Source organism: Cryptotermes secundus, unplaced genomic scaffold (assembly GCF_002891405.2).
Source record: "Cryptotermes secundus unplaced genomic scaffold, Csec_1.0 scaffold1413, whole genome shotgun sequence".
Classification (NCBI taxonomy): Eukaryota; Metazoa; Arthropoda; class Insecta; order Blattodea; family Kalotermitidae; genus Cryptotermes; species Cryptotermes secundus.
Window position 1 is genome coordinate 131,700 of NW_019730119.1, and position 27,365 is coordinate 159,064.

General features: G+C 37.9%; 1 protein-coding gene across 3 annotated transcripts in view; it reads right to left on the bottom strand.

The window, feature by feature from the left end:
• Positions 1-27,365, bottom strand: part of LOC111866306 (death-associated protein kinase dapk-1) — a 55,433-nt gene that overhangs the window by 25,468 nt on the left and 2,600 nt on the right. For all 3 annotated transcript variants that reach the window (XM_033752198.1, XM_033752197.1, XM_023855130.2), the window contains exons 3-10: positions 22,244-22,441; positions 17,726-17,923; positions 16,173-16,327; positions 12,237-12,357; positions 10,971-11,160; positions 7,926-8,044; positions 5,239-5,446; positions 3,138-3,397 (exon numbers count right to left, since the gene is read on the bottom strand). In XM_033752198.1, the coding sequence (XP_033608089.1) occupies positions 3,138-3,397; positions 5,239-5,446; positions 7,926-8,044; positions 10,971-11,160; positions 12,237-12,357; positions 16,173-16,327; positions 17,726-17,923; positions 22,244-22,441 (1,449 nt within the window). The remainder of the gene's footprint in view (positions 1-3,137; positions 3,398-5,238; positions 5,447-7,925; positions 8,045-10,970; positions 11,161-12,236; positions 12,358-16,172; positions 16,328-17,725; positions 17,924-22,243; positions 22,442-27,365) is intronic.

Here is a 27,365-nt window from a genome sequence, read left to right on the forward strand (position 1 = left end):
AATAATGAATAAGGCAAGGCTGACAAATGATAAATCAGGATGATCATAGGACACATTAATATTATATTTACATTATTTGTATTGTGACATGATGGCTGAAAGTCAGAAAAAAGGAACAAGAAGAGGTGGCTATTGCTAGGCAACAGTACAGTAAACATGTTTCCGCAGTAACAAATAAACATGCGATAACAGAGGGCCTGCTGGAAGCGACGTTTTCTTTGCAGGCCATATAACAAGGACCAAAGCCGACAGTCAGTTGTTTGTTGTGATTCAGCACTTATAGTTTGTGGTTAGTTGTCAAAATGGAAAATGAGGAATCTCCATTGTTAGGCGTCACTACCAACCAATCACTAGTCAAGACATAACAGACTAAGAAGACTTAGTGTGTGCTGTAGTGATTTTGTACAGCATGTAGACTAGTGAGAGTGTCATAATCATTTGTAATTACACGTCATAAGTGTTTAATAAATTCAGTTATCAATTAACACCCCATATCTAGTCATTAACATGTGGTAATATTATAACATATTCTTCTTTAGCAATGAAAATGGCTATCATTAATAGCACTGAAAAACTCATTCCTTTATAATGCATATTTCAATTATAATGATATTTTCATTTGATGTTTCTCAGTTTAAAGTTCTTCTCTAATCTAGAGTTCAACTTTACAAACTGAGCTCAGTTAATTGAGTGTTCAATTTCCTGTAAGGCTCTTTTGTCAGTTTTGAGGAAAGTATCTGTTTCCCAGAGGAAAGCCTGAAATGATAAATTTCAATATAGCATGTTTCAGTTCTCAACACATGTTCAATGAAATATTTCAGCAACAGAAGTCCTCAATCACTCCCCTCCTCCCTCTCCCCACCCTTCTCTCCAGAAAATATTCAACAGGGAATTTTCTTCACAGTCAATGACTCGTTTGGCTAATTGTTCTATACATTAGATTCCAGCACATCTGTTGCATACATGACAACATAAAATCAAAAACAGATTAAATACATTTGGCTCTGAGAAACCATGAGGTATTATAAATGTACTATAAAATAAAGGTGAGACATTTTCAAACATAACAATGAATAAAAATAAACTAAATAGTGTACCTTAAAAGTGCATACATTTTCCTTCATGTCCCTTAAAAGTGTTTGCATGTAATTTTTCTGATGACATTATGTAAATTATTACAGAAAATACCATAGCAGGACACCTATTCATCTAAATCCACTGTTTAAAGTCCAGTTTCAACAGCTGAAATTGACTTCATCAGTTTCATATATAAGATGACCCCCTAAATTTAAAAGGATTCTCCCAAAATTAGAAGTTGTCACAAAATATGAAATATTAATTTCTAATCCATAAATGGTACTTGATGTTTAATATCTGCTATACAATACTCCAAAAATAATTAGTTCCATTCAAAATTCCTGTAATTAACTTAGAGATTACAATTAAATAAAGTGGGGCAAGCATAACCCACAGTCCTCATGGGCAGAGCACAGCAGGTATGAGCGACCTGTAAGTTGGCAGTGTGGAAGTGTTGGCTATCTTAACAAGAGACTGCCAACATGGTTGACCCCAAAAGGAATGCTTTGGAAGATGTTCACCAACATTTGAGAAATAAGTATGGGATAGCAGCTAGAAGGTGCTGGTACCATTACTCCCACCCCCTCATTATACCCTCAGCATGCTTTCAAGGCAGGGTGATGGCAGCCAGAGCAACAAGGGCTGGATAGGAGAAAAGTTATGCCTACTGCTGACTGACACCCAGGGCATCAGTGATGATTGACAGGACAGATATTACAACACAAATGCCCAAGAAGAAACTGATCTGGTTAATCATCCTGCAGATGGCATCAGAGGAGATGCACTGGTAGAGCTGATTCTAGGGCAGCAAGACTTGACAAATTTTGTGTCCTTTGCCAAAATCTCAGGCAATACATCCTTGCATGACATTATTGTGACACACATAAAGGCAGTCACAGATGTAACACGGACGTCCTCCACCTCAGTACGTATAGATCGTAGAGTGGTATGCCTATAGGATTCTTGTATAAGCATCCTTAAGGATGCAGCAATGTGACATGGTGCCTAAAAGTCAGAATTTTAGAATAAAAAAAAATGCTACAGAGGCGTCCATTGCTAGGTAACATCAAGCACCAATCCTTGAGAGTCATGTACATGGACAACAGTTGACAAATTCTTGGGGACAGTCTTTTCTCATTGGTCTGCAACAGTGCAATATAGACAGAGCTTGCAAAGTAACAGAGGACTCCATTATTAGAGCCTCGAACCTATAAATACATCTGTGATGACCAAGCCAGCAAGGAACCAAGTAAGAGTGATATAACAGGTTGTGAAGTGACAGAAAATTATTGTAAAGTGTTGAATTATTTGCAAATAAGACAATTTGGTGTTCAGTTAATGCAAATTTCATCATATGACTGCAGCATAAACAAACACCACAGCCAAGATAAAATCCAGGCAGCTACCGGTGCACTGTGGAACATGTGGATACTTACTAGTGAAAAGCTACTCACACAAGGTGGGAATATTTGGGCACCTTGATTTTTGCATTATGTGATTTTATAAAAAAAAAAAAAAAAAAGTGGACTGATATAAGTGCAGAAACTGTCATCAGTTCTTCCAGGATTGTGGTACATTACATTCAGTGGCTAGAAGAGATTGCAATTTATTTCAGCAAGATGAGAGGGAAGCTGAAGTCAAAGTGGCACCATCCAATTCAGAGTATGATCCACATGACGATTTACTTACACGATCTTTTTCAGGATGTGCTTACAGAACTCCTAATGTCATATGTGTAAGGGTTTGATTAAATTACAGTTTAAAAAGAAATATTTTATAATTGTCTTAACTCATAAATGTAGCCCTAAATTGAAATTTGTAATTGAAAATTCAGGAGTCATCTTATATATGTCAGTACATATATTATCTGAAATTCATAAATAGTTTACCTTATAAGAAAGAAAAACTGTAAAATTTAGGGTATCAAGATTTCTACAACGTTGAAATTAAACACCTTTTACCTAAAAATAAATGACAAATAGTTCAGTCTTGAATAATATTCAGCAAATGTGATTCTACATATATTTGTCGGAAACTGTTTTATTATCTCAAGTGCATACCTGTAGAACCTTCTGTTTGGCATCTGCTAAATAGGACTTAATAGCCCTGATGCCTGGTGAGCTAGAAAGATGGGCATCCACAATGAGAACTTGCTGATGAAGCTCAAAAACTGCCCCAAATTTGTCAGTGAGCTGTTTCAACAACCTTTCTGCCTGGGAACTGATATAATTGCCTTGGGATGTACGAGGTACACGTGAAGTATCAGGATGTGTTGCCACCAACAAGACTGGTGCCACTCTGCTTGCTACCCCACGGTCACCTGCAAAATTACAAATATTTACATATATCAGCAAACCAGGGAATTCCACTGGGCTACTTTTACAGCAACAGGTGAATTTGTGTCTCAGTATTACTTTCTTGCTATTACCCTGAAATTTCCATATAACAGACACCAAACAGGCACAGTATTGTACCTGCTACAGAGAAATACTATTACTATACTTACCTTGTTCATTTACACCAAATTTGTTTTGAATAGTCTGCCAAGCATACACACCATTTTCCATGTTACAAATAAGCTGCATTGCTAAAGTTATTTGTAAATGTTTTTTTTCATAACTTTCAAAACAATTCCCACTGACGTACTGTAACAAACTGTGACATGCTGCCTTAAGGCCAGAATAGTGGAGCCAGAAATGTCCACTGCTAGGTAACTGCTCGGTAAACACATTTCTGCAACAAAGCCCAACAGTGGAACTATTGTTCTGAGATGGTGTTTTCTGTGGGTCCATCCCAGCACTATATAACGAGGATCCCAGGAAAGCTAAGTGACTTGATTGAGGAATACGAATAATTTGGGAGTAGCTGAAGAATAATTTAGGGAGTCTCTTGAAGCAGCAGTCAAAGATGAAGAGAAGAGAAGACATGGTGTGTTATTTAGTGCTTTGTGAAGTGTCGCAATAAGTTGTATAAATGTGCAATTAACCTGGTCATCAATCCAAAACCCATCTATAAGTCACACCACATACCCCCAAATACATGACAACATGGTGGTTAAGTACAGGCACCAGAGGCCTTATGAACACAGTCATAAACCTTCATATCCCATAAAATGCTGTAAATGCTGGGAATGGTGATTAAGTTTCCAAGACCACCCATTAGAGCCTAGGCATACTACTCGTATATTGTAGAGCCATATTATGTGTGTGTGAAATTTTTTTATTTTATTTTGTCCCCACAACAGGCAGTATGGACATACCATGTATGAAAACTAGCAGAAGAATAAAGGTGAATGCGAAAAAAGTCAACACTTGATCATGGCTTAATGAGCTGAAACATGTTGTAAGAAACGGCGAATGTTTTGTATGTCCATACTACCTACTGTTGTGATGGAATAAAATAAAGAAACATGATAACCTGTTTAACCCATAACATTGATATACACAATTTTTCTTTTCCTAATGCATGCTACAGGACCTCAGTGTGCTTTTCATTGTCGATAACAAATCTATATAAACAGAATTTTGCTGTCACCCACATAGTTTACAGTTTTTCAAAATATCGTTTTTTAATTATGCCTACAGCAAGTTTACAGAACTTCCTTGTTCATTCCTGTCAATATTACTTAATCATTAATTTTGTACTTTTTTAATTTAACTGAACTTCCTTGTTCATTCCTGTCAGTCTTACTTAATCACTAATTTTTTTACTTTTTGAATTTAACTGAATGGATTTAAAAAATAAAACACATAACTTAAAGTTGTATATACTATCTGAACATCAGACTTCGCATAACATTTTTCTCTTGTAGCTATTGAATGTAACAGTAACTGTGTCATCTGTATGCAAGTTCAAACATGCACAAGCACTAACATTTCATTCCTTTCCAACACTTCTGTGTACTTACTTCATGGGCTGAATGAGTACAGAGATTCATTATGCCTCAAAGTTGTGGAAATCACGTAGGTAGTTCCTGTTATATGTGTGGTGACTATATTATGAAACTTAACCAAAAAAAATGACACATCATTAATTACAAAAGCTATACTTTGGGTGCAAATAGGAGACAAGGATAAACATTGGGCTCCTCACATTGTCTGTGCCAACAATATAGGGTATCTGAGAAGATGGCTGAAAGGTTCTCAGAAGTTATAATGTTACCTAGTGGTTCAGTGGGTGGTATCCGTGCTTGCAAGAACGCCAGCCAGAAGCAGCATTGCTGGTACTGCACGCTAGCAGAATCCTCTAAACTGAACACCACAACATGTAGGCAGTTTGTGCTGCCCAGAAAGTGGTCATATAGGAAGAAATATGTGTCCTGCCCAGAAAACTCCCACAGCGTAAGGTCTCCCACTCCAGAAATTGACACCTGCAAAATGTAATACCAAGGTGCAATAACAAATATATTTTAACTTTCATGAATATAAATACTATCATGAATTTAAAAATAAACAAAGCATATGAAATTTGAAGTTTTACTATGGTGAAGATTCATATAGTGGTCTTCTGGGTTGTGACATTGTGTAGTCTGGTAAATAGATACCAGTGTTTTCTCTGAAATGCTTATAACCACCTATCAGACTACATGATCCCATAACCCAGAAGACCACAATATGAGTAACATAAAGCAGTTACAAGATTAACAGCTTCTGTTCTACTAATAGAGAACTTGACTTGTAACAACAAAAGTAGCATAAGAGACACCCCAAGAGTCTGGCTCACTGATCTTTTCCAGGTTAGATCAACTTTTCCTCTTTGTATACCCCACCACGGTCAGGGATTTGCCTTTTCAAAGAAGAGATTGAGGAATTCAGCACCCAATTTGTGGAACAAACTCCAATTTCCTCCTCCATATATTATGAGTAAAATAAAAAAAATTTCCCAAAGGATTTAATAAGAATGATGCAGCACTTTATGGAGCTCTGCAAACCATACTGAATGAGAAAAGAACAACACTTCATATAACACAGGATCTGTTCACAACTACATGAAATAATTTTAGTTTTACTGATGAATGTATGAGGTAAAAAATATTTAAAGCAAAGCAGGGATAGAAACTGAAATGAAAAAATGAAGAGACTTTTCCTATGCATGAAATGAAAACCATATCAAAACAAAATAGATACACATATATGAACAGTGAAATGAACATGGCATAATGATGAACTTCAGATTTTGAAAATTTATAAATAGAAAACTGGTGCAACTTTACACGCATTCTTGGAAACTGCACTGTCATTCAAGAGTACTGCATTTATATGAATCCACGCTTCTTACAGTGCAAAAGAACCAATAAATTATTTCAACAAAAGTAGTAAAAGCAACCGCCTTGGTTACTTACGAAGAGTACCACTTTATCTTATGTTTTTACAATGCAAACAGACAAGATTTTGATTCTGGAGTATCATATATATAGGCCGCGCCATAGCTCAAGCGGTTAGTTGCTGGCTTCCCAACGCAGCAGCCCAGGTTCGATCCTGGGTCTGGTCAAGTGGGATTTGTGGTGGACAAAGTGGCGCGGGGGCAGGTTTTCTCCAAGTACTTCGGTTTCCCCTGCCAATCTTCATTCCACCAGTTTCTCCACAATCACCCTCACCTATCATCTGGGGCTGGTAGAATAGGCCAGAAGTGGCCACAGTCCAAGGGACTTAGTCCCACCCCACTAGCAATAAAAAAATTATATATATATAAAGAGAGAGAGAGTTTTTTTTTTTTTTTTGCATAAATGAAACTGACTGATTCTTGCCTTACTTAAAAACCGCTTCTTCAACCATCTTGAATTACAGGATAATTCTGAATTATAAATTAGAAAACATATGGAAAGAAGCAGATTTGTCCTATTTTAAAGTACTAAGCCATTTCTGGATGGACTGCAGAAACTATGATAAACGACAGCCAGGATAACATACTTTTAAGCCCAACATTTCAAGTCAGACCAAAATAACATAACAGGAAGTTCTGGCAAGAACTAAATGCCTACGTTCCTTTCACTGTAATTTGAGTATCTGATACAAGTTGAAAACTTTACTATGTATACATAATGAAGTTGATAATACAATACAATTTGGAAGGCTGTAGTGTTGGTATTACTGAAGTGGATGATTTATGAATTACACTGTTGAGAGGGCCTCAGATGGAATGATATACGTACCAAGTTCCATAAAGATTAGTTCTGACATTCAAGTAATATATTAGAGTTATTACTATGACAATCTGAGAAGCTGCAGTGTTGGTATTATTTATGGAAAGAAGTTATGATATATGCCATTTAGATGACCTTAGATCACATGACACATACATTCCAAGTCTCATGATGAGGAGGTCAGGCATTCAAGTAATATTAAGCGTATTAACTCAAAAATGAGTGACTATGTGTTGGTATTGCTGATGAGAGTGATTTATGATGTACGCCACTGAGATGGCCTCAGTGGCGTGATATTTACGTACCAAGTTTTATGAAGATTGGTATAGGTATTCAAGTAATATTAATATGGAGTTGCCTAGTCACAGTAAGAAAATAAATAATCTTTTTGTTTATAAATGGAGATGGAAGGGAGTCCATATTATTTTGTACAATTGAACTGTTTTTGTACATTTATTACAATGATGATTCACCATATAAAAGAGTACAATACTATTAAGAGGATAAAAAGTTACAGAAAAAGTTCTCAATTAACTGAATGAGTATTGTCTGTATTCCAGTTTGTATACCTCAAAAGAAAACAGGATGATTTTATTATAAAGCAGTCCATGGTGAATGACTTATTAGGAATACATAAGCCTGTCTCATAGATGGAATCTGTGAGATCATAACACGTTTTGAATATGTAACACTTTCTAATGATTACCTGTTGAACATCAATGCCACGTGTATACTGGTAATTGTATGTGCCAAAACTTAGGGAGCTCTGAGATGATGTTATATCCATTTCAATTTGCATTTTGCTACCAGGAGATGTTGACCCATCTATAACAAAAAATAGATTATGAATACATTTGAGATACTGATATAATACAATGATTAATACTAATACATTTTCACAGGGTATATAAAGCATGTGCCGGTCACGGTAGCCGCGCAGTCTAAGGCATGCACTGTCTTCGCTCGCTCGGAAGCCGAGATCGTGGGTTCGAATCCCACTCAGGGCATGGATGTTTGTGTGCGTTTTTCTGTGTTTGTCTACAGGTAGAGGCCTTGCGACGAGCTGATCACTCGCCCAAGGAGTCCTACCGTATGTGTAAGATCTAGTAAACCGAAGTGAAACGGACAGTTTCATGGAGGTAGGCCTAGGCCCAAATGAGGGCTGTAGCGCCAATGGAAAAAAAAAATATATATATAAAGCATGTAAGCAAGTAATTTTCTCATTAACTAGAATGCAATTTTTAGTCAGATCATTTTAAAATTAGGCCTGTCACTGCAGCATAGTGCATCCTCAGATTGAAGATGAAGGAAACCATATCCATATATGGAACGTGGCTAGGAATATTGTACATATATTGAATAAGTAGATGAAGATCACCAACAAAGAATGGCCCTCCACTCTACAGGTTTCTATAGTAGGTTCACTGAGATATAAGCTATGGCCTCAAGATATGCCGTGGCTTTCTGCTGGAACTGAGGTTGGGGGATAAGCAGACCTCAATGTGTTGAGTTCCCGTTCAGTAACATTGGCCCCTTTATATCTAGGCCTGTCATTTTAACTGTTGTTGTTTTACTCAGCATGAACAGAATGCAATGGAAGGACAGAGGCAGAAATGGGGGGGTGCCCTATTCTCTACACGAACAAAACATACATTCACTTCTCAAACACAAAAGAACACACCTGGGATGATGGTACAAATGAATGTCTACAACAAAGATGAGAGTGAAATTAATGCCACATGTTAGGTATGTATGAGCTCCTACTGAAAATTTAGTAGCCAACATAAAGAACCCACAGAAAGCTCACATCCAGGAATAGCTGTCAGAGAAGAGAGACTAAGACTGTAAAAGCTGTAAAGAGAGTTTTCTCACTAAGAAATACAGAACTATTTAACAATTACTTAAAAAATGAAATATGGCAAGATGTTTACTCACATATTGATGTAAATAAAGCATACAGTTCCCATTTAACCAAGTATCGCAAGTATTTTGTAAATATTTTTCCTTTAAAAAATTCTCTAAAAATAAAGTTATCAAATCAGGATGGTTAACAAAAGGGATAAAAGTATCAGAGGCTGTGATTGTTATGTCTGTTAAAGAAAAAGATGTCTATGTCCAGTAAAACGTTGAACTATATAACAAAATATCAAATTACTTATAAGAGAGCAATATCTGAAGCACAAAAAAGTGAAAATGACAGAATTATACCAAGGCCAGTAAACCATACCAAGGCAATATGGAAAATAATAAAAAAGGAATCAGGGAATTATCAAAAAACAAATCAAAACATTTCCTTGAAAAGAGGCTCCATGTTAGTTTCTAATCCACAAGATATATCTCATCAATTTAATGTTTTTTTCGTAGAAAATGTGGATAAGATGTTGAATCAAAATATTGGTTGTAAATTTGGTCATGACACTGTAAATAATAAAATATTAATCTCTAACTCCATGTTTCTTGCTCCAGTTACTGAAGAAGTAGTTTTAAATGTAACCAAGGAACGAAAAAGTAATTTTTCAGCTGGCTGGGACAAAATACCTGAAAGGTTAGTAAAAGAAAGTATTCAGTATATCTAGAAACCACTAACCTTTATACTTAACATTTCATTATGTTCTGGAACTTTTCCAAATTTGATGAAGATTGCAAAAGTTTGGCCTATTCACAAAAAAGGTGGGAAAGAGGAAATCTCCAATTATAGACCAATTTCAATTTTGTCAGTTTTTTCCATAATTCTTGAAATATTGATACATAAAAGAGTACTGACCTTCTTAAACAAACACATCATATCTGAGGTTCAAAATGACTTCAGAGAGAAAATCTAGCAATACAGCAACACAAAATGTCATAGAGGATATCCAGAAAGCATTAGATAATAAGCTGTTAGTTATGGGCATATTTTTAGATTTAACTAAGGCGTTTGATGTAATAAATCATGAATTACTGCTTATCAAATTGGAGTTGTATGGACTTAGAGGGAAAATACACTCATGGATTATTCATATCTTACTGCCAGAACTCAATTTGTGGAAGTACAGCATTTAGATGAAAAGACTTCAAATATAAAGCCGTTTGCTTCATCAGGTAAAGAAATAAAATATGGTGTACCTCAGGACCCCTTCTGTTCTTGTTGTTTATAAACAATTTGCCCCAAACAGTTTAATATTTTCCTTATGGTCATCGTCGTCCTCTCTTACGCCGTCTGAGCCAGTCTCGGCTACCACCATATGATGACAAGATCAGTATTATTATCTTCCATTGCAGAAGGTTAGTTCACGAAATTAAAAAAATACAATCAAGCATTATGTCGGACGAACATACCTACTTATGATGTGTGCATCTAATCAAACATAAGTTTCCTCAGTGTACGCCTGTTAATCTGGAAACCAGTTGTCCGCTGGATATCGGCGACATTTCTCAGAAATTGCAGCTGCGTTGCGGTTGCCAGTTTCCTTGGTGTGCCCTCACCCTAATTGTTGCCATGTTACAAAACATCGTTCATTGCATGGTTGAATAATACTAAATCAAATACTGGATTGTTTCATGTGCCACCGTGTACCTTATATTGCGGTCTTTCCCTTATGCCTTTGTTGCACAAATTTTCTGTGTAATACTGTTCATTTTGTGGCTTTTGTGGCATTTAAATCAGCTACGAATCTTGGTTGCAGGCACTTCTGATAATGCTACAACTGGAAAGGATTAAACAATGTATCAGCCTAACAACTGTTTTAACTTATTGCATTTTGCAACTTACTTGTTCCAGTGCTGCTACCAGCAGCTGGGGGTTTACTTTTGCGGAAGAAGCTAGAGAAGTAGCCAGCTCTCAGAGATTCAATTAGAGTTGATTTTCCCACACCAGAATGACCAAAAAACTTAACATTTATCCTTGTGAGAGGTTGAGAAGTAGGTATCAACTGTTTGATGAACTCCTCGCGGCGTGAACTCTAAAACATTAGAGAAACAAAACAAAATTTAGAATCGTCATAATCACAAATTATCCAAACAATACATAAATGCCGATATTCATTTTTAATCTTAACTCATGAGATAAAATGGCCTGCCATGGGTCATGAAAATTCTTTCCTCCTCAGCCATTTCATAAATAATTGATCTTATATCACTTCACAATAAATCATACATATCAGTTGTCAAGTCATTGCTTCTACTAATTGAAGGGGGTCCAGGTCGCTAGACATTTCTGACAGATTTTGTATTTACTGTATAATTTATGCCTGTACATAACAAACCCACCTCTAAATTTAGGTATAAAATTTTGAATTAGGAAACTGAATACCATACTTTTACCCTCAATTTTGAGCCACAAATATTTAGTTACATACTCATAAATATATGCTATTATGCGCCAGCCATGCTTTATGCCCCAGGAAAATTATTTAATTAATTCCTGGTACTCATTTCTGTCAGAGGCTGAGTCGACCCCAGGGCCATAGTGCGGCTGGAAGGATTAGGTAAATTGAAAAAAATCCAATGACCTCATCAGGATTCAATCCCGCGACCTTCCGGCTTGTAGCATTATACCTCAACCAACTGGGCTGTCTGATGTTAAATTAGCAATAATGAACAGCAATTTGAAAGTATACCAAACATGGGGAAATATAACAATTACTAAGCTGCGTTCAAAATGATGGCTACAGATTTCACCAGAAGGAAAATAAATTGCATTTTTTTTTAAACTATTATGCAGCTGAAAATTTTCTAGCCTCATTTCAATGCATAAAATTATATTTTTAAAGTAATATTTATATATTTCACCCCTCCCTCCAACTTTCAGACACAATTATTTGGATAATAAGGTGCATAAATTATGTGATTAAATACAGTATGCAAGTAAATATAAAATTCAGTAAATAATGAGAAAATATCCCACATAAGAAAATAATATCTGGTGAGTTCCTTTTGGAAATATGTCCGAAGTCTTCAGCTCTGGTAACTGTTCCTCAATGTTATCAAATCTAATTTTTACAGTACTAAGTAGTTTTGTTGCATTTGGAACACATACATTTCGTAGGTTGCTGAGCAAGTCACCAATATCATTGTAACCATGTTTAAGTGCTGTAATCTCTGCTTTGATCCCTTCACTATTTCTCTGATGTATGTTGCAGCCAGCTAGACAAAGACATCTGAAACACAGTACAGATTCCTTAAGTTCTGCATAGTTAGAAGGCAGTCAAAATGTTACTGTAACACTGACTTCAACAACTTCCATTCTTTCTTCCCAATTCTCTCATAAGCACCCTTGTATTCACTACCACTTTTAGCCTTCAAGTAAGACCACATTGCATGTGGTCACACAATTTCTTGTACTTCTCCAGAATTGTATATAATAACTAGTACAAACATGTCAGCACATTATGTTTCACTGTAGCATCAGTATCAATTTTCTAAATTGTAAGAACTATTTGTATTAATTATAGACTTATTCTCAAGATCCCGTCTTCAGAGGTCAAATGTGATATATGTCTGGAAGATACTCTAACATGTTTTTTTTTCTATTGTAGTGGGGTGGGACTAAGTCCCTTGTACTGCAGCCACTTCTGGCCTATTGTACCAGGCCCAGAGGATAGGTGGGGGTGATTGTGGAGCAATTGGTGGAATGAAGATTGGCAGGGGAAAGCGAAGTACTTGGAGAAAACCTGCCCTAGTGCCACTTTGTCCACCACAAAACCCACTTGACTAGACCCGGTATCGAACCCGGGCTGCCATGATGGGAAACCAGCGATTAACTGCTTGAGCTATGGTGCAGCCTACTGTAACATGTTAGTGACTACACATGAGGGTTTGGATTGATAATTGGATGTATTGGTCACTTATGACTCGTAACTGCAAACGATTACAAGTCTCACCAATTTACACTCTCTATAGATCATTACAACTACAACACACACAAAATCTTGTGTTTGGAGCCAAGTTTCTTAAGACTCACGATCACAGATTTAGGTTTTTTTTGGCAACGAACCTTTGCAGTTGTAGTCCTTATGTAACTTCTCTCATGAGAAGATGGGTTTGTCCCCTATGAATAGTCTTGGCTTTGTCAAGTGTACGCATCACAAAAATAGCATAGTGCTCAGTCCGATATAAGTGATAATTTGGGATGAAGCATCTCTCATGTGGTTTGAGATGTGAGTCTAATATATGTAAGCTGAGGTCATAGTGCTGCCTCAAAATGCCATTTGCATTAATGCTATGATTTCAAGCAGCTATATACTCTAGCAGCCATTGTGTTTCATTAATGACTGTAATGGTCAGATATAGACGGTTACATGTTATAGGAATATTTTTTGACTTGACAAAGGCATATGATGTGATAGACCACAATGTATTACTAGATAAATTAAATTACTATGGAATCAGAGGGGTTACTAATTTATGGTTTAAATCTTTTTTATCTCACCGAGTACAATTTGTTGAAATCACCTGAATAAAAATATCATCCAAAATACATATATCACCCTTGAGAAAAACAATACGTGGGGTACCACAGGGGTCAGTTCTGGGACCACTACTGTTTCTTCTGTATATAAATGATCTCCCACTAAATACAAGGTGTGGAAATGGTATTGTTCGCAGACGATATTAATGTACTGGTTATTGATAAAGATAAAGATGTAGCTCAACAGAAAATAAATAAGATCATGAAATAGCTGGAAACATGGTTTCAGGTAAATAACCTTTTAATAAATATTAAAAAAACAGCTGCTATGTCATTCCATCTTAGTAAAAATAGGTTTGTAGTTAGACCGCAGATACTCTATAATAACTTGGAAATTGCTTACTCATCTGAACTGAGATCTAATCAGTACCTTATGGAAAGTTAGTTTAATTTCATTGCTTAAACGCTCACTTTTGAAGAGGGAGTAGATACTAATAAATGTTCTGAAGGATTCAATCATTTCTACGTGTAGTCTCAATGTCATCTTTTTCACATGCTTCCTGTCCACTAATCTTCTCTCTGTTATGAATGGTTTGGTCTTGGGCAGTGCTGTACTTCATAAATTTTTTGTCTCTAACATCTGACACAAGTGCATGTTGAGTTCCTTTTCAACCTTGCTGCTTGACTTATATACTCTGCTATGCAAATTCTGAAATTTAAGTTTCTGCTGACTGGCACACTGGAGATAAGGGTGACATTATTAGACATTGCTTGGTACTAGTACTTAAATATTTATGTGCCTCAGCCAGGTGTAACATGGTATTTGATTTTCTTTGGCAACTACACCATGTTGGACATACTCACAAATGTTTCAAACTGTCCCTGAAGTTGATCTGGTCGATGGCTATGGGCATGGGCATGGGGCATGGTCGAGGCTATTCGAGATAAATAGCCTCAAGGAGAGAGCATTGTGGCATGTAGACCCGGTGCTAGGCAACAGCCCATAAACAGCATCAGAGGAAAGGTGTTTTCTGTGCTGTCCCTTCTGATGTGTTGAAAGCAGGACAGTTAGGGAGAAGCTGAGTTGAGTTCGTTGGTTGGTGAGTGACTGAGATAGTCAGAGAACTCTTGTGGTTCGGTCATTGTGAGCTGTTGCTGTGAGAAGCTGGTAGCCTAGGCTGGGGTTAGTTCAGAAACCCAGACAAAGGGGAACGTCTGCCATTTGAAGCCACTACCAAACAAAGCTGTCACTGTGGACACCAGTGTGTGTGTGTGTGTGTGTGTGATAGTGAATTGTAAAGTGTAGTCATGCATTGTAAAGGCTTCAATAAATCCAGTTACAAATCCAAACCAAATTCATACGAGTAGTCACTCAATCACATAACAATATTAGTGTGAGGCTTTTAAATATGAGAAGATTGGCACATTGCTCCTAAAGCTGTTTAGTTACAAACAGGCATTAAAATACCAATTCAAGTTCCAGTGTTGAGAAAGAAGGCTGAAGAAAGCCTTAAAACTGAACACTGAATTTGCATCTTTGAATGGTTGGCCTCATTGATTCAGAAAACATGCAGAATTTAGCTACTCCCAGTAATTGGGAACTTCACTTCAAATTCATTTGAAAAAATAAAAACAAATGATGCTAGATATGTTCTCATGAAAGAATAACATCTCAGCACAGACTGTGTAATTTTAATCACAACAGCAAAAACATGTAGTGTACATTTCAAAGCCTGTATAATTTGTATATTTATTGTGTTTCCAGCCATTTATTCAGTGTAAAATATCATTTTTAATCTCTCATTCTTCTAAAATTGGTATAATTGATTTTGTAAATATTTTGATGCCTACACTTTTAAGGCATTTTCCTGCTCAAGTTCCTTGTTGCCTTTAAAAATTTCTTAAAAGAGATCTGCTGTATCTAGTTATTGAAATTATTTTATTTTACATTGTTCTTTTTCTTGTGGTCAATAAGTTTTGGGGGAAAGTAAATGAACCGGAGAGCTAGATATATGGTTGTAGTTAGAGGCCCAGTTCACCTAGAAAGCACTGAAATCTACATCTAAACCAGAAACACTAATATGATCCATTTTTTAGTAATGTTTGAGCAAATGGTGCTCCCTTTCTACACGACTTTCAATCACTCTCTATATAAAGACTTACTGAAAAACAATTTGCAGTGTCATTTTGATCACAACTTGCTGTTCTCTGTTCATCACATACACTTCTATTTAACTGTTTGAACAGAAGGAGTTCCTGTTTCTTCCTCAAGTACAACTCAAATAATTGCAAATGCAATCCTGAAACTGGTATTTGTTCAACATGATCATAGTTTTGATAATGTTGGCAGATTCATGTTTCTTTTCTGCCATCTCCATCTGTTAGCTCACAACTCTTAAAGCACCACACGTTTATTCTAATGTCAATATCCTACATAAGGATTCAAGTAGGGACTTGCTTGAAATGAACCTGAAGAGTTAAAGAAAGAAAATGCCAGTTACAAAATGACAGCTGTGAATACCATCCAATATAACTTTATTATGAGCATCTTAACATTATCTGTACCTGACTACTTCCATATGACCATGCCTAGCAGCGAGATGCAGTGGATATAACCCATCTTTATTGGCAATATCTACATTACAGCCAAATGCACAAAGAGTCTGTGCAACTGTCAGAAGTCCTTCACGTGATGCTAAATGGACAGGTGTATTGCCATCCTGCAATTAAAAAGATAGTTATTTTTTTAAAACAAACAAATATTTTAAGTTACATATTTCACAGGTTTCTGAATAACTGTATTTGTCAAACTGAACTGAATATGATATTTTAATCTTTCCTTCTACTACAGAAAATGGCTGACAATCATTTACTATCATATATGCAATAAGGTCATCAACAAAGCCTATAAGGCTTTTTGGACATGCAGAAGCATGTTTGGTAAAACTTCGGGACTGCAGCTGCACGTTGTGCATTGGATATAGTACACTGTGGTTGTAAGACCCATAATTACATATGGCGCTACAGTATGGTGGCCCAGAGTTAAACTAAAGACAAGCAAGGCAGCACTTAACAAATTGCCAAGCTTGGCTTGCTTGAGTATCACAGGAGCAATTCGAACATCTCCAACAGCTGCACTGGAGACACTCCTTGGACTCCCCCTGTTGCACCTACAGTTGGAGGCAGAGGCCAGGGCAGGAATCTACCATCTCCAATGCAGTGATCAATGGAAACCTAGATCCGATAGTTTTGGACATGCATACATAACTCAGGACATGGGAAAAGAACCCATATTACAAATTGGGTCTGACAAAATGATACTGAGACATGTATATGGAAAACCTTTCACGGTCAGATTTCCTGACAGGAGTGAATGGGAAGATGGGTATTGGCCCGATAGAAAAAGGGGTCTGATCTCATATACAGATGGTTCCAAGATAAATAAGGCCACTGGAGCTGGTGTGTACTGCTATGGCATGAGGTGGAAACTTAGTTTCAGCCTTGGGCAGTACATGACAGTGTTCCAGGCAGAAGTATATGCCATTAAGGCATGTATTATGGAGAATCTAGATAGGAACTAGAGAAATAGGAACATCTACATTCTATCTGACAGCCAGGCTGCACTTAAAGCGCTTGACAAACACCAGATCAATTCAAAATTGGTCTGGGATTGCCACCAAACCCTCATGGAACTGGCAAAATATAACAGGGTACAACTGATATGGGTGCCGGGGCATGAGGGTATTGCTGGAAACGAAACAGCAGATCAATTGGCTAAGATTGGAGCTGAACATCCATTCACAGGACCTGAACCAGCCTGTGGCATCTCTATAGGAGTTGCCAGAAAGGCAATCAGGGACTGGACAAATATGAAGCACAAGAAATATTGGGGATCCTTGACTGGACTCAGGCAAGCAACACAAAGTAACTTACACTGATGCTGGGAGTATAAAAAACTTTCTAACAAATTGGCTTACATCAACTTTGGTAGTAAATATGGTGTACGGGTCTGATTATTTCATTCCATGGGCTGACGGAGCAATTACAATTAAGATGTACTTCAGTAGAATTCATGTCTCTGCCCTCAAAGTTCACACTAAGATTAGTTGGTAAATTACCTTGTCTTGTACATCTATATCTGCACCAGAGTGTAGGAGGAACATGGAACATTGGACCTGTCTATTATATAAAGCACTAAGAAGAGGAGTAGATTCATAATAATTTGTCATGTCCAGACAGGCCCCACACTCCACAAGACAGCGTACACACTCCAAGTGACCCTGAGAACTGGCATGATGGAGTGCAGTGTTTCCAGTCTACACAAAAACAAATATTACAAACAGAATTTAATTTCATTAATTTTATTGACTGAACATTTAACTGACACTGTGGCAGCACAAGAACACTACAGACCAATCATTACACTTATCCAAGATAAAACAGTAAACAGGACTATAAGCAAATAAACAGAACCCTTAACTGAATTCTTAATGTCTCTTAAAATATAACATTATGACTTTTTTATTTGACTGGATGTCTCTTATCATTGATGGGCTTCAAAACCAACATAATTTTACCTAACAAAATTTTATACTAGCATTGTAATGCATATGTATTCCACCACCATTCATGTATTTCTCAAGACTCACCTGATGATGGAATTTTGGGGCTGAAACATATTATGAGTTGATTAATAAAACTATTTGTGGTAATCCCCCAATTTTATCTGTAAGCACCACAAGCAGGATGCAACACTAGATGACTATTAAAATGTGATGAACATCGTCTTCAGTATCCAAATCAAAGATCTTATAGAAATTGTGTCAACTGTAGAGTATGGTTTAAAAGTATCGTTGTGGGTCTAAACTTCAATAAATACAACTACTCGTATGTTAAATTTTACCAGTATCTTTTCAAATACAAATCATCTCTAAATCCCAAGTCTACCATCCAAGTAAAATTTAGAATTCCATGTAGAGGAAAAAATGAACTATCATTAACAAATTTTAACATGTATTACCACTATTACTTTCAGAAAAAATCATTAAAAGTTCTTCAAGAAAAACTAAGAAATTACTGTGTATCAGTATTTAACCCTATAATTCTACTGTCCACATGAAAGTGAAAACAGCTCTCTTACTGATGGGGGCTAATGATCATTTTGTGGATTTTAGCAGAACTTTCAGTATCAACATCATAGTGCCAGACGGTAAGATGAATGATGAATCTGAAAGGATCTGGAAGGAAGTGTTCATGGCCTAACTGAGGTATCAGCTTTACATTTGCCTGGAGAGACTGAGGAAAACATGAAAATCTTCAATCAGAACAGATTGTTGACTTTGTGTGTGTAAAATTATAAATATTTCCACAAATTTTGTATTAAATTATACATAAAAATATACCTAGTGACAGTGCAAATCTTGAATATGATGTTTATAAATAGACAGATGTCTGGTGAAAGACAAAAAGGCTGATCTAGACTTGTAATTGGTAGGTGCTTGGTTCGAATATCTGCTGAGGCACTGTCTATCCTGAATGAGGTTTTTGTGGTTTGCCTCAGTCCCTCCTGGCAAATGCTTGGATAGTACCTCAATTAGACCATGACCACTTCACTCAAAATACTTTCCAATTCATTAATCAATCCATCATCTGACACCAAATAAACTCAACAGTGAAAGTGTTGTTAAATAACCTACAAAAAGAAAAATAAGTTGATGTAACATATTAGGCCTAACCTTTCATTATGTTCAAGTAGAGAGCACTCAACTATCAGTATTGTCTACAATGCATTTATTTGTTTCTAATTCATACTGCTAATGTAAAACAAAGCATTCACAATAGTAATTCTTTTTACCTGTAGTGTTTCAGTCCAATTCCTTTCCGTTACAAACACAACTGTGCTGTTGTAATGCTGTTCACGTTATGAGGAGTTCTGAATTTCTTTAAATAACACAGAGACTAAACAATGTTTCATACACAAGCTACAGTTCACATTGTCTGTATTTCAACTTATGTACAAAGCGATGGTAAAATGAGGTGCTATAGAAAAATGAAGATTGATTTGGGCCTCATGTAAAGTAAAGTAAAGTTCATGCATGTTGGGCATGTTCTGAAATTCAAGCAATGAACACAGCCCACAAAAAAACATCTTGCTTGTACAGGCATGTGGATGTTACTTTTGTAATCTAACCACATGGAATAGGAGGATTACAGAAGTTTCATCAGCAGCTTAACAACATATATATAGAAATGATGTTCACAATGGAAATAGAATGTTTGGCGATCTAAAAACGATGTGGTTCATTGGGATATTCAGTATATAGAAAGTCCACTAATTCAGACCCCCTCTTCCATGCAAAATCATACCATGATACATCGTAAAAACATGCATTGCTGTTAACATTAATTGACCATGGAAGACAAGTATGTGAAACGGGATGTTTGAGTGAAGAATTCTGACATTTAAGAACATTCACACAGAATGGGTACAAAGCCGCAGCCTTCAGCATAGCTATGAATAAAAACCATAAAAAAGAACAGAGAAATAGAGACTAATTGGAATAGTCTCTTTGCTGTTTCAGCAGTCAACATCATACACAATCAGCAGGATGCTGGGAAAATTTAATATAAAGACAGTCCACATCCCTGCTGGGAACAGTTCTCACAAACTAAGATCAGTGTAAAATGTCTCAGGACTAAAAGTCTCAAGGGTCTGTACTATTCCATTCAAATGCTGAGAAGTATATATAAGAGAGTCAGGTAAATACATTGAAGCAAGGTGCAAAGAACATGAACATCTATGTTTTATCAACTAGACAAACACACAGTGGTGGAAAAGAGCAATATTCAGGCCACCGGATAAAGTTACAAGAGACCAAAGCATAGAGTCTCAAAGAAACTAAAGTGAAAAAATGCTAGATGACTCAAGAGTGAGTAAAAAGATTGTGGGAACATCCCACATTATCACGCATTTCTGCAACGCTCGCTCTTCACATCGCTTTTCACCATCACGCGCGCTAACCAACCAGATTGCTTCAAACGTTCATATTTATACTGGGATCGCTCCTGACCCGCATCTACGTCATAACGCGCGCTAGCCAATCAATTCTTCCTCCTCACTTTCGAGTTTGGCTCCGCCCCACCGACCAGCGTATAAAAAAGGAGCGACTCCAGAGTCGAGTTATGCAGTTCCATTCAGTTCATCATCAGTCTACGAGCTAGCCGCATCAAGCAACTTCAGCCAGCAGGCTTCGTCGCCAGCGCTCGGTCTTCGGAGGCATCGGCAGGCTGCGCCGGGCACGGCTGCCTCGGCCCTCCAGCGCTCTCACACCCGACTCACTGGGGCACAGCGCCTGGACTCGCCGGTGGTCGTGTTACGGTCCGACTCACTGGACCTCTGGCGTAGCCACTGCCTCACGACTCCTACGACCGCGCTCAACGACTAGCCTTTCCACTAGCCTTTCGCCAAGCCTTTCACCGCAACCAGCCTTTCCACTAGCCTTTCACCGCAGCAAGCCTTTCTCCTTACCGGCGCGCGCCGCGCTACCTCACCGGTCAATCATCTCAGCAACCACGGTCCTTTTCAGGGCCAACAAATTGTTCTGAAGAAGTGGGTTGTCATAGGAGTAATGACAAAGACACACGTTAAGTAAGAACCCCACAAGATATTCATTGTCTATGAAAAAATTAAAAAATATACATTTATTACTAAAACATCAGGGTGAAACTGACATATAATGGTGGGTGGCTGATACACAAGAACAAAGTACAAGGATTTGGAGTATGAAGAAAATCTGTGGCAAGACCTGATGCAGAAATAATAACAGTGAAGAATACTGCACACCTTATTCCATGCAGTTCATGTAGTACAATATTATGAATTTCTTTTTCATACTCATATTTGTAGTTACGTGTTTCAGTTTGCTAAGGCCTTAAATAATAAATACAAGCAAGTTATGTAACTATACACAATAAGGTGCTTCACGCTGGTATTTAATATTTAAGATGATGATGGTGCATTTCACAGCACTGAAACAGGCAGCCAAAAAAAATATTATTTCAATGTTAACAAATGTTGTGTTGACTGTGAAAAAGTAATACTACTCTACATCTTGTTTCCCCCAGGTCAGTTGCAGCTACTGGATGTCATAAGTCACAGTCGTATGCAGGAAGAATAGCAATTATTAACTTGAAATATAGGCTGCCCATAGCGGTTAGTCACTGGCTTCTCACTGTGGCGGCCGGGGTTCGATCCCGGGTCTGGACAAGTGGGATTTGTGGTGGACTTAGTGGCACTGGGGCAGGTTTTCTCCATGTACTTCGGTTTCCCCTGCCAATCTCATTCCACCAATTGCTCCACAATCACCCTCACCTATCATCTGGGGCTGCAACAATAGGCCAGAAGTGTCCGCAGAACAAGGGACTTAGTCCCACCCCACTAGCAATAAAAAAAACTTGAAATATATATTTAAATTAATGTTCTTTAAATCAGTCAAAAGAGCTTCTACAATACCAACATCATTATATTAAAATATTTCTAAAAGGTCTGTTGCCTTCTGAGACAGATCCTTATGCTGTAAAATTCATACTATATTAGCAGAAATTTCATAAAAAATTTGAAAATTTGGTTGTATCACCTTATCTTGGACTCCCACTACCATTCCAGCTTGGAGAAGAAATCGTACAATGTCCAAATGACCATGTTTAGCAGCACATATAAGTGGGGTATCTCCATGTTCATCTACATTCTGGAGATTAGCACCATGCTTCTGAAGTAGTGTTAAAACTGCTAACTGCCCATGCTCAGCTGCAATATGTGCCGCTGTTTCACCATGCTGCAAATAAGTATTAAATAATGTAAACCAAACACTTGAACATCATCTGAACTTGAAAATTTAATAACACTGTCATTGTTTGCATAGTCTCATACACAATATAAATTGTTAAAATTATTTTGTATGTATAATACTGACTGAAAAATTAGAATAAGATATTTTATGCACAGGAAAAGTGTTTCTTAAAAATGAAAACAAAATTAGAGCAGTGGACGCATTTCTAACATAAAAACAACAAAACTTGAATATATTGAAGTCTTGTAAGATTTGAGGCTTTCACGGCGGTGACTATGAAGAAAGCAGTCTTCTGGGATTTGGCACCGTGTATATGTGGTGTTAACCGACGTTTCGGAGGAACGTATCGCCTCCATCTTCAGGGTAGAAGGAAAAATATAAGAAATCTGCAAGCGAAGAGACCGTGAGAACCGGTAAAAGCAGACTGGTGTTGGAAATATACACAGCTATGTGAGAGCAGAGAAGGAAGGGGGGAAGGGCAAGTATACAAGTGAAACCTGGAGTGTGGGAAGGGGGGTGGGGAAAGGAGCTGGGACAAGCATGGTTTTTGTGTTGGGGGAGAGAAAGGCAAGGTTAAAGGCTGGACACTAACCCGTAAGCTGAGGAGGAGGGGTTGTTATGTTAGTTGGTCATGGCCTGTGTGGCCTTCTGGATCTGGCGTCATATCCCGGTGGGGGTTTTTAAGAGAACAGATGAGAGGCTTCCAAGATTTGCTGAGACAAAACCCCCCCTCTCTGTTCATATTGTCTGGATGCAGTTCAATCTCAATTGCCTCCCTAATGATGCGATCCATATAGTGGGTCTTGGTGGCGAGGATGGAGGTATTCTGAAGCTAAATGCAGTGTCCCAGATCGATGCTGTGTTCAGCTATGGCTGACTTGTCCAGTTGTTTGAGACGGATGTGCCGCTGATGCTCCTTCAACCTCATGTTCACGGAGCGACCTGTCTGCCCAATATAGACCTTCCCGCACTCGCATGGGATACTGTATACACCCGGTGTCCTTAGGCCCAGGCTGTCTTTAACCGGCCGGAGGAAATTGGATAATTTGTTTGGAGACAGACCCACTGCTTTGATGTTGTGCCGGGACAGCACTCTGCTGATACGGTTGAATATGGTCCCGACATAGGGAAGGAAGGCGACTGAGCCGGTTTGTCTTCAGGCCGGCTGATGTTGGGCCGATGGTTGAGAACTCTGTGGATCTGCCGGTTGTTGTATCCGTTCTTCTTGAATACATCCTTCAGGAGCACGAACTCCACATGTAGGCTGTCTTGATCACACAGTGCTCTAGCCCTGTGCATCAATGTGGAAAGTGCAGCTTGCTTGTTGGAAGGGTGGTGGTGGGATGCAGCGTTAAGGTACAGGTTAGTATGTGTGGATTTGTGGTACACTCTATGGCCCAGAGAACCGTCGGGTCTCCTGTAAATATCTATATCCAGGAAGGGGAGGTGGCCTTCAGTTTCAGTTTCCATTGTGAACTGGATGCACTGCTGGATACTATTTAGGTGGTTCAGGAAGTCCTTGAGCTTGTCGGGACCGTGTGGCCAGATGATGAAAGTGTCATCCACGTAGCGAAACCAGCAGCGGGGCTTGTGTGGGGCCAAGTCAAGTGCCCTCTCCTCAAAGTCCTCCATATAGAGGTTAGAGATGACCGGAGAAAGTGGTGAGCCCATCGCCACACCATCGGTTTGTTCATAGAACTGGCCATTGAAGTTGAAGTCACTCAAGAGACTCTTCCACCATATCCTGACCACCTCATACTTCAACTTCCCTCCTCAGAGCATCATGGTCCCAGATATCTGTAGTGTCTTTCAGCTGCCTGATTGCCATTCTACATTCTGGCAGTGACTGAAGACCTCATGGTACATTCTTCTAGAAAGGGTATCTCCACTGCTGTGCTCACAACCTTAGCAATTTTAAGCCCTCCTGGCAGGTATCTTCTGTTGATGTTGACCCCACATCCTAAGCCTGTTCCCTCCTCAGTGGGTTGGCTTTGAATATGACACACTAGGCCTCAATTTTACGTTTGTTTTAGGCATCCCCTTAAATATATAAAATCGATATTTTAGTGCATTGCACCTTAACTTCTGTACTCATAAGACAATATACCTCATGGATTCCTAATTATATCCAATGTATAATTCACTAACTGCATGAGTAGGCCTAATAATTCTAAGCACCTGTCTTACATAAACTCAAAAAATATCAAGTGAATATACTCATGTTCTGAGACACTGCCTGAGTCATGTCCATGGAGTAGTCTAATTCCATGGGCTTCATATATATTTTGTAACATTATTTCTTACACCATAAGGTTGTTAATTTCAAGTCAAATCTACAAATTAAAAACACATTTTATACCAGTTTGTAAGTGCTTACTTAACTTCTGGGCAGCTAGCTTCCATTATGGAGACTGTTTCATCAATCCACAATCTGAGGGAACATAATTTTGTGGTGACAGGGGATCTACACAATATGCATACATACATTAATGAAGACAGTCTATGGTACCATCATTTCTCCCAGAATAAACCACACTTTGACAGAGTGCTTTGAATTAAAGGAAGAAAGAAGCAAATTTGGTCCTTTCACCACATAAAGGGACACACATATATGTGTATACAAAGGTAAAGCTGTCACTGTAACAGGCTGTGGAGGCCCATAGGGTTGTGAGACTTTGAGGCTCCCACATTTTCTTGACAATCAGCTCACAGATGGCAGTGAGTGGCTGGCTTTTCGACCACAAAGATTCCTGGTACTCATTTCTGTTAGAGGCTAACTTGACCTCAGGTCCGCAGTGTGGCAGGATGGTTTAAATCAATTTAAAAATAATGATCTCATCAGGAATCGAACCCAGCCCTTCTGGCTTGTGGCACAGTGTCTCTGCCAACTACACCATGTACTACCATGTACGCCACCAACACATATAAATATATATATATCAATTTAAAATGCAAAATTCATTAAATTTTGAGGAATAAAATGATGAGGATATTTAAAATACAGTTTGTGCATACAAAGGAAGTGCATTGGAATTTTAATACAAAATGTGATCCTCAGCCAGTTTTAATATTGTAACGTGCCTTGTTACTGAAGACGCCGTTCAGATTGTTAATTGTTTTATTTAATAACTTACAAGTAACGGCTACAATTAATTATAACAATGTTGCAGGGTTTCACAATTTATAACCCTATTCGCAAATCAAATCACTCTATTTTCAGTAGTCTACACGTTTTCACAGTACGGGAGCTATATAAGTGTCACTGTGTTACACACTCCCAATTAATTCTCAGTTATCACAAACTGTCGCTGATTATCACACTTTTACTCATTCACTGCTGACTGGAGAACTGTCTTCGGCCGCTGATACACTTTAACTCTCTCCGGGGATGGCTACAAGTTAACTCGCTTCGTAGGCAGTGTGGTTCACTTATATAGTCACAGCGCCCGCCTGTTATGCAATCGGCACCGCCGTTGGCTGTTACCCGTGTCACAGCTGCGTTGCGTGTTACGTCACCGTGTGGAGGGGGATGACGGAGCGCTGACTCACCTGCCACGTCACTGCTGGGTAGGGAGGGGTTGTCCTCCATTGCCCAACATGTCACAATATTATCCTCCTATGCATTTCTCATTTCCCTCACGAAGGAGTTTTCTTCAAAAAAATATGTTTATAGACATTTCCAGTTCTATACATCAAAGCTATGTCTGCAGCCCATCTCAGTCTTCATATTTAATGCAATGACATTTAATTTGGTTCCTTGTCATCAGTAATAATAATTTTATTCTGAAACAAATCAGGCTTTATAAATAAAGTATGAATAAAGACAATTACAGGTAAGATCTAGCCCTCTCTGCGCCTGATTTCATCCCCCTAAAGATTTAATTGAAACTGAAAGGAAGAGAAAGTTCCTTGCAGAATGGGTGTCAGGATAGCATCAAGACATTTAGTCTTACAATTATGCTTCCAGTGTATCCACAAAGATCAGAAGAAATGTACATGAAGAAACCTCGATTTCTAATCCAAATTACACCCGAAAATTACAATCTCATTGCTGGTATCCCCAGAAAAAACATTTAATATGTTATAAAATTTGAGGTTTGCAATTAATACTAAAGCTGCTGTATCATCATGTTAACTGGTAGATTGTTGCCAGTGTTTTGAAGGAACTTGCTACCTCCATTTTCAGCAATGCAGAAGGTATCTTAATTATAAGTCAGCACAACCTGACACAGCTTGCAATCATTAATTCCTAATTGTGCCAGTCATACAAGAAACTATCTGTAGATTTCTCAGGCTATCATCCATTTGCAGTAACTTTACATAAGGAGACCAGCTATTATAAAAAAACAACTATTTTTACAGCAGAAAACGGCTAACAATAACAATTACCTATGCGGTCTACTAAATAAAGAGACCTGGGAGCTCGTCTTTAAGCAAAAATCAGCGAATGATGCATATAATGAGTTCCTAGGTACTTTCCAATATTACTATGAATTAGCAATGCCTAAAAAATGGTTAAAGAGCAAACAGTATGCAAATAGATGGGTGACCCTAGGTATAAGGACATCAGGGAATAGACTCAGATTTCTTAACAGGCTAATGAAGGAAGGAAATGTTTCAGAAGAATTTAGGAAGTACTACGGTCAGTACAAGAAAATATACAACAAAGTTATCAGTGAAGCAAAAAAATCATCTAATAACATGCGATTAAGAACAGCTGTCAACAAATCGGGGGTAATGTGGGACTTAATCAGGGAGGAGCTAGGTAACCAGAAAAAATTAAAGAAAAATTTTGAAATAAACACAGGCGGAGTAAATACGCAAGACCCTAAAGTAATAGCTAATGTCTTCAACGAATACTATACTAGCATCGCACAAAAAATTTTAGGAGGGACCTCCTCAGTAAAAA